General features: G+C 37.5%; 2 protein-coding genes across 4 annotated transcripts in view; one reads left to right on the top strand and one right to left on the bottom strand.

The window, feature by feature from the left end:
- CHCHD3 (coiled-coil-helix-coiled-coil-helix domain containing 3) overlaps positions 1–13,806 on the top strand; it is a 271,740-nt gene that overhangs the window by 80,798 nt on the left and 177,136 nt on the right. The window lies entirely within an intron of this gene.
- Positions 479–6,469, bottom strand: LOC118021249 (ribosomal protein L18-like). Its single transcript, XM_035021374.1, has 2 exons — positions 6,443–6,469; positions 479–1,115 (listed from the first exon to the last, which is right to left on the bottom strand). Exons 1-2 carry the CDS (start codon positions 6,467–6,469, stop codon positions 516–518), a joined length of 627 nt encoding a protein of 208 aa, XP_034877265.1. The 3' UTR covers positions 479–515.

Raw genomic sequence — 13,806 nt, 5'->3', positions numbered from 1 at the left:
CGGCCACAAGTAATTATTAAGTACTTGAAGGGTGGTTGGTCTGAATTGAGATCTGCTTTAAGTATAAAATACAGATTTCAAAGACTCAGTGTGAAAAAAAGAATATAAACCAGCTCTTTAATTTATAAAAATATCTCTTTAATTGTATTGATTATTTATAGAAATAATTATTTTGGATAAAATACATTGTTCAAATTAATTTGACTTGGCTCTTTTTACCTTTTTAATGTGGCTTTTAGAAAAATTTAAATTACATTTGTAACTTTAATTATATTTCTTTCAGTCAGGGCTCTAACTTTTTTATTTAAAAAATTCATTTGCATAAAAATGGCAACATCACAAAATTGAAAAAAACTCAGCCCGGGACCGTTCCCTTTCCCCAGTGGTAACCGTCATTAACAATTTCTTGTGCGTTCTTCCTGCCATTTTTCTAAGCATACTTGTGCTGCTCTTAAGTACTTTTGTTTTGTTTTGTTTAGCATTCAAAACCTTTAATAACAAGGAAGGACCTGGGGTTAGTTTTTGCAGCTGCGGCTGGCCCTGCGGCCTCTGGCGTGCTCGAACTTCCGGCCCTTGGATCTCACGTAGGGTTTGGTGTGGCTGTGCGGGGTTCCCGGGGCCTTGCCAAAATGCCTGTACACCTCTCGGCCCTTGCGTGGACCAGAGAGCAAGACGGTGCCACAGCCCTTGGGGGAGTCTAGGGCCAACTGGTCGAAGGGGGGGATCTTGCCTCCAGCCTTGAGGACGCGGCTCCGGGCACGGCTGCTCACACGCAGTGTGCACACCTTCAGTTTGGGCACCTCCTGGACATGCGTGTCGTCAGTTATGGTCCCTACGACCACAGCTGTTTCGTTTTCCCGGCCAGGCAGCTTCATCTTCCGGATCATCCGGGAAAGGGACAGAGGTGGCCGGTTGGTGCGACTCATGAACAACCTCTTCAGCACGACTTGGTTAAAGGTAGAGTTGGTTCGTCTGGCCAGAAATCTGTACAGCTTGACCAGCAGCAGTCTCAGGTAGATGTCCTGACTCTTGGGCTCCTTGCGCCGAACCTTTCGGTGCTTGTTGTGGGGATGCCGACTCCCATGATGGCACCTCCTGCTCAGCCCTCTTACGTACTTTTTAAAAGAGAATATTCGGGTGCCTGGGTGGCTCAGTCGTTAAGCGTCTGCCTTCGGCTCAGGTCATGATCCCAGGGTCCTGGGATCGAGTCCCTCGTCGGGCTCCCTGCTCCGCGGGAAGCCTGCTTCTCCCTCTCCCACTCCCCCTGCTTGTGTTCCTGCTCTCGCTATCTCTCTCTGTCAAATAAATAAATAAAATCTTAAAAAAAAAATAATTTAAAAGAGAATATTCATAAAAGCTACTGTAATTTAATATAGATTTTTGGATTAAGGTGGGTAAAAAGTGCCAAGTGAATATCTATCGACCTTTTTGTCTCAGTTATGTCTTCCCTCAGTTATAACTTGAGGGAAGTCTAATTACTGAATCTATGTTTCCTTAAAGAGACACCATCATTACCTGCAGGAGCATCAGGACCAGTGCTTAGGAGGAATTAATTAATTTTCATTGAATTTGTAGCATCAGTTCTTTGAAATGGTTTAACAGAAAAAAAATTGACTGTCACTGATTATGGTGGTAATTAAGATTTTATAGTGAATGAAGACTATTACCTGTCATTGGCAAACTTTTCACGTTTTCTACAGTAGACATTTTAAGGCAGTTTTGTTTCTGTTTATCTCTTTTTGAAATAATTGTTGATATAATTGCTGATCTGGTAAAAATGGAATAGAATTAATAGCATTATATAAATGTTATGATATAAATGAAGGAATGATACTGTAGTTGATAGTAGAGTTACTGATTTTTTTTAACATATTGTTTTGTATGCTATTCTTTTTTTGGTTTTTTTTGGTACACTATTCGAAGCACATAATAAATGTTCAATAAATACTTTAATGATTAAAACATGTTATATCAAATTGAATAGTAGAGCATTATCACTTGATAATTTTTCTTTTCTCCAAGTTGAAAAGATACTTTGTAAACTATCAAAAAATGACATTAATGGAAATACAGATGTTAGAAAATATTTTGCCCATATATTTGTGTTCATTCTGCTGCTTTTTTATGGTCAATATATGTAACTGTTCATTGTACGCTTGAAATGAATATGCATTCTCTTAACTGTTAGGTGTAGGGTTCTATACATGTACATTAGATAAAAATTGTGTTCAAATCTATAATCTTACTATGTTTTTTTCTTTTATACTGTGTCATCCACTAGTTTTTTTAAGAGCTGTGTTAAATCTGTGATAGTGGATTTGTCAGTTTTGTCTGTATTTCTGACAGTTTTTGCTTTACATAGTTTGAGGCTATGTTACTAAATGCATATGGGTTGAACATTATATCTATTCCTATTTAATTGAATCTTTTGTTATCATCATGTAGTGATCTTTATCCCTAATGACACTCTTGAAGTCTATTTTGTCAGTATTAGTATAGCTGCACCAGCTTTCTTTTGGTGTTTGCTAATTACATTTTTTCCATCTTTTTATTTTAAGTCTTTTTGTATTTTAATGATTTTGCTGTATCTCCTATAAACAGTATGTAGGTGGATTTTTATAATCCAGTCTATTGATCTGTGACTTAACTAGCAAGTTCAGTCCAAATTATACATATGATGGCTAATATATTTAGAATTATCTGCCATTTTGTGCTTTTTGTCTCTTTTTCCCTCCATTCTCCTGTTATTTTTTGTTTATTTTTTCCTTTTTTTCTAGAAGCTAAATGAAGCAGCATAGAAATTGCCATTGTCTGCTCTTTTTATTCTAACAACCACAGTGATAATCCAAGTGAAGGGTTTTGTGCAGACCCTTCCTGGTTCATTGTAGTTGCTCAGTAAATGTTACATAGATTTTTCTGTGTTTACTCACATTGGTGTAATGCTTTGAGTATGACCTAGTGCTTAACAGTGTTTATTTAATTTGATTCTACAACAATCATTTGACATAAGGTGTTACTATTTCCAACTTCTTACGAGAAAAACCACCAGCTCAGAGAAGTTATATTGATAAATTCAGTATGGCAGAGTAGAGTTTTAAAGTCAGATGTTCTAATTCTGATGTTTTAGTGATTATTGACATGGCTGTTAGGAACTGTGAATGCAGATAAATACTGGAAACTGGGCCTTATTTTCATCCTTTGAATAGTGTTTTATTTTAAAAGCACAGTAATATTAACATTCCAGTTAGTAGTTTACAGTCCTTTCTTCACAGTTCTGTGGTTTTGGGCATTACTTCACTGATTTAGATAAATCTCGTTCTTGTTGCTCTTCATATATTAGTTTTAAGACGTAGGATTGTTTGCAAATAAGTCCAATAATGTGTGCATTAGATTGACACTGAACCAACTTCACTGTGTGAACCTTTAGATTAGGCACTTAACCTTTATAGAAGATAAGGAGATAGGTTATTTGATCTAAAGTTAATACTTTATAGTTTCACACATTTTTAAAAAGAGGAATAATCAAATTGACATGTTGATGCAATTGGCAGATTTGATTCTTAAATGTATTTGAATGCGGACTCCCCAATGTTACCTTTATGATAACCCTCCTTTCTCCACCTCTTGGCTCAGACGTGAGCTCCTAGTAATTTAAAAATTCTGATGAATGACACTTGATAAACGGCGTGATGTTGTGAATACTGATAAGCGCTAGAAATTCAGTTGGTGAAGCATCAATTTCACACCTGAGACCCCAGCTCAAAGTTTAGGTTAAAGGTTTGCCTGGAGTCTGTAGTCTTTTTCTCAGGTCCCCTGATAAATGCAGTGATTCTAAATCACATTTTTCTTCTGCATCAAATCCAGGCAGCACTCTGAATCATTAAATATTAAACCTTATATTCAAGAACATTATTCACTCATTAATATTGCATTGCGGCCTAAACTGCATTGTTCAAAACATTTTAGGATGTTATGCAAGTCTGTCAAAATATATTAACAAACTTAGTCATGTTGAACTAAGCAAAAAAGTGACAAACTGCACCACAAACGTGTTGCAGTTGAATTTTTGTACAATGTAAGCATTTTGAGTTGGGATATTTGGAAATCACTGTAAAGATAAAATGGATGGCAGTGGGATCCAGATGGAATGAATATTCATCTTCCACGTAACATCTGCTATATATCTTAATGAAATTTATAGTTCTCCCTGAAATTTTTCTTCCTTGACAGTATTTATTTATCTTTAAAATTATTCTAACTAGGACTTGAATATGAGTTAGTACAATTCTAGCTGCTTATAAAACTGAAGTATCTAATTCAGGGACCATTTTTCAAATCTCCATGAATGCTAGCGTCATTGCAGAATTGAAGCTAGATACGCCTCCTGTGAACTGTGGAGTAACTGGGACGCTTTTGATATTCGGCAGAGTGTAAGAGAGTGATCGAGTTCAAGCCTTGGTTTCTGTGACCAAATTTGTTCTGGATTGCTGTGAACGCATCTGGTTTCTTTCTGCTTTTCACAACCCTGTTAGTTACAGTGAGAAGCCATAAAATTCTTCCCATGAAGGAAAATGATAGAGGCATTTTTGGGTTTAAAATTCTTCCTTCTTAAAAAAAAGAAAAGAAAAATCCTTTTTCTGGTGCAATAAGGAAACGCCAAGTAGTAAAAGGTGTGAAAATATACAATTGATGAGATACATTGTTTTTTTGTGCAGTGGCAACACCACATTTTATAAGCTTTATCTGAAGTACGATTACATTGATTATATTACACGTTAGGGTTATTGACATTTAATGGGTTAGAATTTAATGAGGGAGCTCAGTAAGAGAGTGTAGGTTGATTTTAAAACATTCTTGATGACTTAAATATTTTTAGACAGGGGATGGATTAATTTTCCTGTGATATGTGGATCAGAAACCTTGTAGCCCATGGGCTCATCTTGAACACCTACAGCTGTTATTTCAAAAAGGATAGAAACGGGTATTGTGAAGTAAATAATGAAGGTGGCATAGTGAATTCCTGCTGGCTGAGAGTTAAATTATTCATTTTGTTAGTTTAGCTAACATGGTTCGTGCTGCGTGGGATTGGAGCACTATGTCAGTGACTAATATTGCATAATTAAAAAGCCTTAGTTCCTCAGGCCAATAATATAAGCCAAAATTTAGAAATGGTTGTTAACATTGTGGAAATAGTTTTATTTGTATAAGTAGATGTGGTTTACCTAATCATTTTGAAGTTTTTACGTTATTAAACATTTGTGTATAACACGTAGGCAGTGTGCCCAGGATGTTTTTAACTGTAGTTAATCTTGCAATTCCTTCCCCTTGCTTTGATTACCACCCACAGTGTTTTTCTTCTGGATAGGCTGCCCGGGAGTAAATGGTCCGGCTCAAAAGCCTGAGTATACTCGTTCTCACTGCAACGATGCAGTTCCTTTTCTCACTTAGATGTTGCAGATCAGTGAAGGGGTTTGGAAGGATCACCACCGCTATAACTACTAAATTTGAGGGACCGCGTAGCTACTTATGGTAACTGAAATGTTAATGTATTACCTTTGCAGTCTTGGTAGCTCTGAAGAGAGAAAGACCTAACAGAGGCCTCTGAATTTCTGTGTTCTGTTATACATAGTATTTTGTAGTCATAATCAATGTATACATAGTATTTTGTAGTCCTAATCAACGTGGCTGTAATCTTTAGTTTATGCTTTCTCACTTAATGTCATTTTATATACAGATTATACCTTCTGGAATAGTGCTATATACAGCAGGATTTCTCAATCTCGGGCATCTGTGGGTGGGGGGAGAAAGTGGAAGCACATTCTGGATCATCTGTTAGCCACTTGTTGCCATATAATATCACTACCTGTGGTTGCTTTTGCAGTTGATTATGGCCAAATGACAGAAGATGGAGGGCTTTGTCAGGGGAGGGAAGAAAGACTAGAAGTGTATGTTAATGTAATTGAATCGGAACACCGGACATTTTACTTTGGGGGGCTTTAAGCATTTTGGTTCCCACAACCAAGATCATGTAGTATAGTGACGAGCACATGGTTTTTAGAGTCAGAAATCTAGAATAGAAATCTTACCACGTCCTTTCTTATGTGATTTTGAGCAATGCATTTAATTTCTCTCTGCTTCGGTTTCTTTAGCTCTGAAAGGTGAATAACTACTACTCTGTGGAATTTTTGTGAGGATTAAATGAAATAATGTATGTAAAACACCTGTTAAAATACCTGGCACAAGGAGGTACTCCCTAAATGGTAGCTATTATAATATTATTGAATATTATGCATATTTTTTTCATTTAAATGGTGTAAGTTGTATGTGAAAATCTTCAGTATGCAAAATAACAAATGAAATGGACTAGAGAGTGAAAGGACCACGTGGGTCTGAATACCTTTTGTTAGATTGAATTGGAATTGTGTTCTGGTAGACTCCTTACCAGCAAGGCCTGGATGTCCTGCTCCATCTCCTGCAGGTTGATTCCTTGTTCCTACACTAGGGTCCACAGATTGAATTTGCAAAAAATAAAAAAATAAAAAAACAAAAACTTTTTAATGCATTTTCATTTCAGGCAGCTCCATTTGTTTCTTTCATTGTTATCTTTGATGTGAATTCTGAATGGTTAATAATTCCTATTTCTTAAAGTATGTCTGTGATTTTACTTTTGAGTCAGAGATGGAAAATATCAAGTGAGGGAATGAACATGAACCCTAGAATGAGAGTAGATAAAGTCATACAGAATTTTACATTTTTGGCTCTTGTGATACATCTTTCTGCTCTCTCATGTTCTGTTTAAGGGTGAAAATTAGATGAAATCCAGTATACTGTTTAGTGTGGCTTTCAGATCAATGCGTTTTTCTTTAGCATGATTTTATAGGGAATGCTAGAAATAAAACATCTGCCCAAGAATGAGTTTGTAGCTGGTGAATAGTGTCAGAGAGGCGTGCAAATTGGTTGCTGTTATCTAGGGAGAATGCACTGTGGAGCCAGCATGGTGGGTGCTGATGTTGTCTGTTGTACTCATTGTGCAGACCCAGGTGACTTGTAACAGAAAGATGAGCTTGGGCTAAGGGACACGGCCCCTTCAGCTCTTGATATTTCTTTTGAGGTTACAGAGCAGTTGAGGTGAAAAATATAGGGGCATCTTTGTTCACATGTGAGACTGATGAATATTCTTTTCTAAGGCCTGTGTTTAACCAGCTAATAATAACAATTGTGGCTGTGCTCAGTGATATAAAATTTGATTCTTAAGAGGCTGTTTATCCTTTTGTTGTGGTGGATTTCCATTCGTTTTTTTGAGAACAGAATTGGTCTTGCAGCATATACTCCTTTGGTGGAGGGTGGGGGGGTTGTCTTTCTGCTTCACATACAACTTCATTAGGCTCTTCAGCTTTCCAAAGAGGATGTCACTGTTCTCTCAGGCTGACCTTTGTGGCAATTGGCTGCGCATTTCACCAGGATTATAGAATAGGTGCTTGCCATGGAATTTAATCTTGAACTTAGTACTGTGCAATATTTAATTAATGCAGTGCTCTGCGATATAGGCATTCTATCTATTCCTTGATTCCCTAAGACTTGTCCTTCAATTATGCTTGATCAGTATTAGCTGCAAAACTGGGCCATGCTGTTCTGTCCTTATGTGAAATTGCTCTTATTTGATTGTGTAGATGTTAATAGTTTTCACCATGCATATATTACATATTATATATATATGTATATATATATATATACATATATAAAATATACACATTATATGTATGAAGACTTAATTGTGTTTATAGTACAGGGGAGCTGTGTTATACCCCAAGGTTTCTTTTTAGGAAAATGCAGCTTATAGCGAAAAGGCGATATAGGGAGATTATTTCCATAAGAATTAATTTACAGTGCCCTGGATTGTTTCATCCAGCACTTTTAATCCGTTAACTCTGCCCTAAAATGCTTTAACAAACCCTTTAGCGTTAAAAAAGAATAAAAATACAAGAGAAATGTTAAAAGTGGAGAGGATTTTTAGGGAGTTGGAGGCTTGAAAGCATCTAAAGCATCTCCACTGTCCTCCCATTTCAATTTCAGTCTCATTCCCAGCTGCCGCTGGTTAGAAGAGCATGTGACGGATGGGCGTGAGCCAGTAGGCTAGGTTTGGCAGAGCGCAAGGATCACCAGAATTGGCCCCCATCAGTCTGAGAATGCTTCTCAGAGAACTTTTTGGTTTCCATGTCCCTGTCAGCTGGTTTGGGAGAGAGATGGAAACAGAGAGACCTTCTCCTGGTTCCCTTGACAGGGGGCTGAAAACTTCTCAGCTGGTGATCTACCACTGGGCCCCAGGGCGGAGACTGCCTAGTCTCCCACCTTGGAACAGGTACGTCTGCTGAACACAGCCCGGCAGCTGGGCCTATGCCCTGGTGAGTGGGCAGATGAAAAGAAGGCACTTGCTGGACACTGCAGCCAGACAGAAAGACAAATGAGAGGAGCACTCAGAGAACGTGCTTCCAGCAAGAACTGTTGGAATATTTCAATGGTGCTTTTGATGTTTGTGGCATTGGTAACTATTGCCACTTGATTGTAAGATAACATTGATTTTAAGGTGCATCTTGATTTTATAGGTATTGAAGGATGGGGAGGATAACTCCATGCATGTTATAATTGATGAAAGGGACTAAACTGTAGATGGAGATAAATGGAAGAGATAGAAGAGCAATGGTAATTAAATGGTATGAAACATTTCCCTGAGCTGAAGACAGGCTGGAGTCTGCACATTGAAGGGCCTCTCTGTTTAGGAGGGTTGATGAGAGCAGATGCACACCGACTCATAGACGCTAAAATTTTTCAACTCTAGGGATAAAGAGAAAATCCTATAAGCTTCCTGACAGAAGGAACCACTAATTTATAAAGGAAATGGGATCAGTCTGGTTTAGGTTTTTCTTCCGCCAACCTGTAAGCTAGAAGGTGGAATGACTCTTGGCATTCCTGAGAAAAAAAGTCTGAAACTCCTGAATTCTGTATTGAGCTCTCATTTACCTGTCAGGTGAAAAAAGGACCTATGGGCATGCAAGGATTTTGAGAATTTATTATTCTGGAAATATTATTCTGGCTAGCAGCCGGAATCCATTGAGGAGACAAAACTCATCAGTTGCTTTTACAGAGAGAATTTAACATAAGAATTGTTAATGAAGAATTTAAGAGCTGAAAAGGCAGGAAAAAACCCACAACACAGAAGAGCCCTAAGGCAGTGCTGTTTACATAGATGGCTCACGTTATATTTCTGTTAATTAAAATTGGTCTAGTAATCAGGTAAAAAAAAGTACAAAGAAATAGGTGAAAATAATTCTAAGATATATTATTTCCCCCAGTATATCCAAAATATCATTTTTTTTTTTAAAGATTTTATTTATTTATTTGACAGAGACAGCGAGAGAGGGAACAGAAGCAGCGGGAGTGGGAGAGGGAGAAGCAGGCTTCCCGCCGAGCAGGGAGCCTGGGATCCTGGGATCATGACCTGAGCTGAAGGCAGACGCTTAACCGGCTGAGCCACCCAGGCGCCTGCAAAATATCATCATTTTAACATTGAATTTATTAATGATATATACCACCTTCTTGTTTTCATACTAAGTATTAAAAAACCAAGTGTGCCCTTTATACTGACAGTACATCTCAGTTTGCAATAGCTACATTTCTCTGGCTTTTACTGACTGTATTGGACAGTGCAGCTTGCAGGTGCCCCAGAGGTAGCTCTGGCAGGAAGCAGTGGCAGTTGATAAAACATTGAACCTGCAGGAGGGGTTTTGTGGACTGCTGTTCAGCCTCAGAGGAGGCAGTGCCTCCTGGCTGGTGTCCCTGCTGTCTGTCTCTGAGCTTGGAGGAGAGGCCAGTGTGTCTGGGACTCAAATTTTGAGGAACATCCTTGGTAGGTAGGGCTGGTGTCTCCAGAGTGGGGTGCAGTGAGGTTGATTTTGCAAGTTTGGGCAAACTGGATTAAATAGTGAGGCCTGAGTGATGCTGAAAAGTGTAGACACCAAACAGGTGAGTGCCTTTTTTTCTCTCTCCAGCCTTGCAGTCTCCCTCTGTCACCCTTTATTGACAGTGCCCAAGAGGGACCCAACTGCAGAGCAGAAGTGTGGTTTCGAGACTCCCAGCTCTCACGTCACAAAAGCAGAGGATAGAAGAGGGGTGTGAAGTTGAGAGTCATCGAGAAATATTTGATGTAATAGACCATCTTAAGAAAATATTTAAAAAGAGAATTCTAACCAAATTACAAATTCATTACAACAGATCTCAATATAGGGAAAGGTGGAGAGGAGAGGAAGCACCCATGAGCAGCGGTCTTTGCTGTGTGCCTGAATGGTAGACAGGAACGTCTAATAAAGGTACTATTCATATGGATTCTTGAAATTGGGGAGAAATCCTTGAAGAGAAAGCCCAAGAATTGTGTTAATTTGATAGCACCGAACTCTTAGCTAAGAGTTGGGTTGTGGGGAAAAGTCAGTGTATTCAAATGATTTCATCTTACTGAATTTGCATAGGGTAATGGTTGAGAAAATAGTAGGAATTGTGTTTTTAAACAATAGCAGGGGGAATATGTGTCTGTGAGGGGAAATGAATGACCACTAATGGCATAGAAAAATACATTGTAGATCTTTTTGAGAGGGGAAGAGAATATATATTAACTTGATATAACTGGGAAAATAAGGAAGGGGGGAAAAAAGATAACAAAGTAAAATTAATAGTAAACATAATATAAAATGGAAGAAATAAAGGTACGTGTATTAGTTATTATACTCTTAATAATTGTGGCTGGCCACATTGTCCATTAAAAATCAAGGCTGCCAGATTATGTTAACACACAGACACACCCACCCACCCAGGAGCTATGTAGTATATGACGGACACTTAAAGTAATCTGTTTTAACCTTAATAAATGAAGGTTGTTAAAAATTAATGGGTTGGCAAAACTATACCAAACAAAATATGAGAAAAGGTACAATTCAGGATTATAAGGACTAACCAGAATAAAGAAACACGATTATATAGTGATAACAAGCACAGCTTACAAAAACAACACTCATTAACCTTTATGTGTCAATCAAATTAGCAGCTTGGTATATGAATCAAAACCAGTTCGAAATTCAAAGACTACTTGATTTGAAATAGAAAAATAAAGGACTTTGTGTAATCATTCTTTCCTTAAAAATATTTACTCTGGGCTTGATGGAGGAATCCGCTAAGCTCTAACATTAAAGTATCTCCCATACAAGAGATGGATTGAGTTAGTGGTGTGTTTATCTGTACATTCCAGAAGCATAATGCCGGTGGAGGGTGAGAGGTTGTAGTTTGGTTCAAGCTTGAAAGTTCTTTGAAATAGAAAACAAGTATTGATTCTTTTTCCTCTGCAAGTCTTAGAATGGAGAATGGTAATGTCTCTCTCTCTGGCCAAAAGTTTTCCCAGACTTACCAACTTGACAAGGACATAATTTCAAAAAAGTGTGTTCTAGTAAGGTGTGCTTTTATGAAGAAGAAGCATACATGCAAATCACTGTAAAAGACTTGATGCCTGTTTCGTATTCTTAAGGATAGGGAGATGCTGTCAGTTTTTCATAGCTGAGTCCTCTTTACAAGAGCCTCCCCCTGTATCTTAGGTCACTGAACCAGGGAGGTCTTCAGGAGGAAGGCAGCTCACATTGTCACATGTCCCCGGCTCAAGCTATGTCCCATATGGGCTGATGAGAGGGATTTGATCTAGCGATGCCTACATTTGTTTCCTCATCCCCTTCCCCTCAGCCGACTCTGTGGTTGTCCTTCTCCAGCATCTTAGTACATAAACACCTGCAGTACCCTCAAAAGGAATGTTGGGGGGGCAGGGTGTAGATTTCTAGACAAGTAACAACTTTCTAAACAAGTAACAGAGCTATAGATACTTTCTAGACTTGTAACAGGTCATGCAAGGTCATTTCCTCCTCTTCCTTCTATGAAACAGTTGGTTTTCAAGCCTTACTGATACCCACAATTTAATGGTGTCTCTACCTCCGTACTCTGACCATTGTCCAGTTGTATTTTGAATATTGTGATTATTGATGTATTCTTTAAAATAAAAAGTTGATTATTTTGGTTTAAGATGCTTCTACATATTCAGCTTAGGCTAGATAAAGAAGTGGCTTTAGGTCCTTCTAGGAGAGGGAAGGCAGAGGTGCTTCAGGGTGTCCTGTAAGTTCCTCCTAGGGAATTTAATTGTGAATTTCCAAGGGACAGGGAGGTGCATGAACCATGGATATGGTGACATTAACTTGAGAATATAATCAGAATTCTTAAAAAAAAAAAAAAAAAATCAGAATTCTTTTCAAATATAAACGTATCTTCCACTGCAGTAGGAGAATGTATTTGGTAAGAAAATGGTATCAGAAAACTAGGATGGGTAGAACTTTTTCCCTAAGTGAGAATTGAAATAGGGATTCTAGGTATGAAATAATATGTGATATGGGATGGGAGGCAATCATCTGGGGGTGGGGGGTGGGCGGATGAAAACCGGTTAGGATTATGGCTATGGGTAATCCCCAATAAAAGTTGTGGGCTTCCAGTTATGGGCTGAGTTTTCCCTCCAGCATCATTTTGAAGCTATGCAGGAAAATGTCCAGACTATGACTAAATTTTAATGTAAGCTAAAATCACTTTTTAGAAAATGTTTTTGTGCAAAGGAAGGAAACCTTGATTGTTAAATTCTAAATGTCATTTTAAATGATATTTATGTAGATGATAGATGACAAAAATATATGTCCTCTCAGTTATATTCAGAGCCAGGTCATAATGCTGGTTAAATAATACTGATTTACTATATGGTTTTCTAGATTGCAGTCCTTCAATTTTCCAAGACAGTGCCATTTATTGCTAAATTACCATTATATAAAGAATACCTATGTTCTGTAATATTAAACTACGCTCATACTCTGTATTCATTCTTTCAAAAATATTTATTGAATGCCTGCCAGAGCCAGGCACTATTTCACTTACATATGCTTTGCTTTTACATAACTTCTCTCTGTCTCCATTTCCTAATACAAAATATAATAGTCGATTCCATAGGATTGTTGTGAGTTACACCTGACAAGCACCTAGACCTGTGCCTGGCCCAAAGGTCAGCATTATTAAATACTGACTCTTTATCTCTTGTACATAGAGATATTACATATAGATACATATAAATGTTACATATAACACATAGCTATTATACATGACTATAATGTGGCTATATTAATGTACCTTCATCTTTATGTGTGTATTTTGGAACTTCGGTGCACAAACATTCCTTCCAGTATTTGAAATAATTTGAGGAGAGAAGTATTAAGCTTGCTGTGTACTTTTATTTTTATAAAGTCTTACTAATAAAAAGTTGTATACTTTTTCCATCATTATTTTTAATAGTCTAATAATTTGTTGAATTACCCAGCTCAGCTTTTCTGTTTAAAAAATGAATAGTAAACAGTATTTTGAATGCTGGTTCAGCATGTTCTGACAAAGTATTAAAATAAAATTCATCATTAGCATTAGAATTGACCTTTGAGGTTGTAGTCACTCATTTTTCTCTTCCAGTGTTTGAAACAGTCTTTCTAAGTGCATTGCAATAATTTGCAGATATTGTCTGTGTAAAACGGTCACAATTCAGTTGTAAATAAATCATTTCATCAAGTCACTTTATCTCTAACAATCTTCATTTCCCATTCTCACCCATTATCTGAGGTTCTTGTCATCTTTCCTCAGTAATATAATGGCTTTATACATTAAATTATAAAGTAATTTTCTAAGCTAGAACTGTATAGA

This window comes from Mirounga leonina, unplaced genomic scaffold, assembly GCF_011800145.1.
Source record: "Mirounga leonina isolate KUSES-001 unplaced genomic scaffold, KU_Mleo_1.0 Mir_174, whole genome shotgun sequence".
In the NCBI taxonomy this organism is placed as follows: domain Eukaryota; kingdom Metazoa; phylum Chordata; class Mammalia; order Carnivora; family Phocidae; genus Mirounga; species Mirounga leonina.
This window is presented reverse-complemented; position numbering and strand designations above follow the sequence as displayed.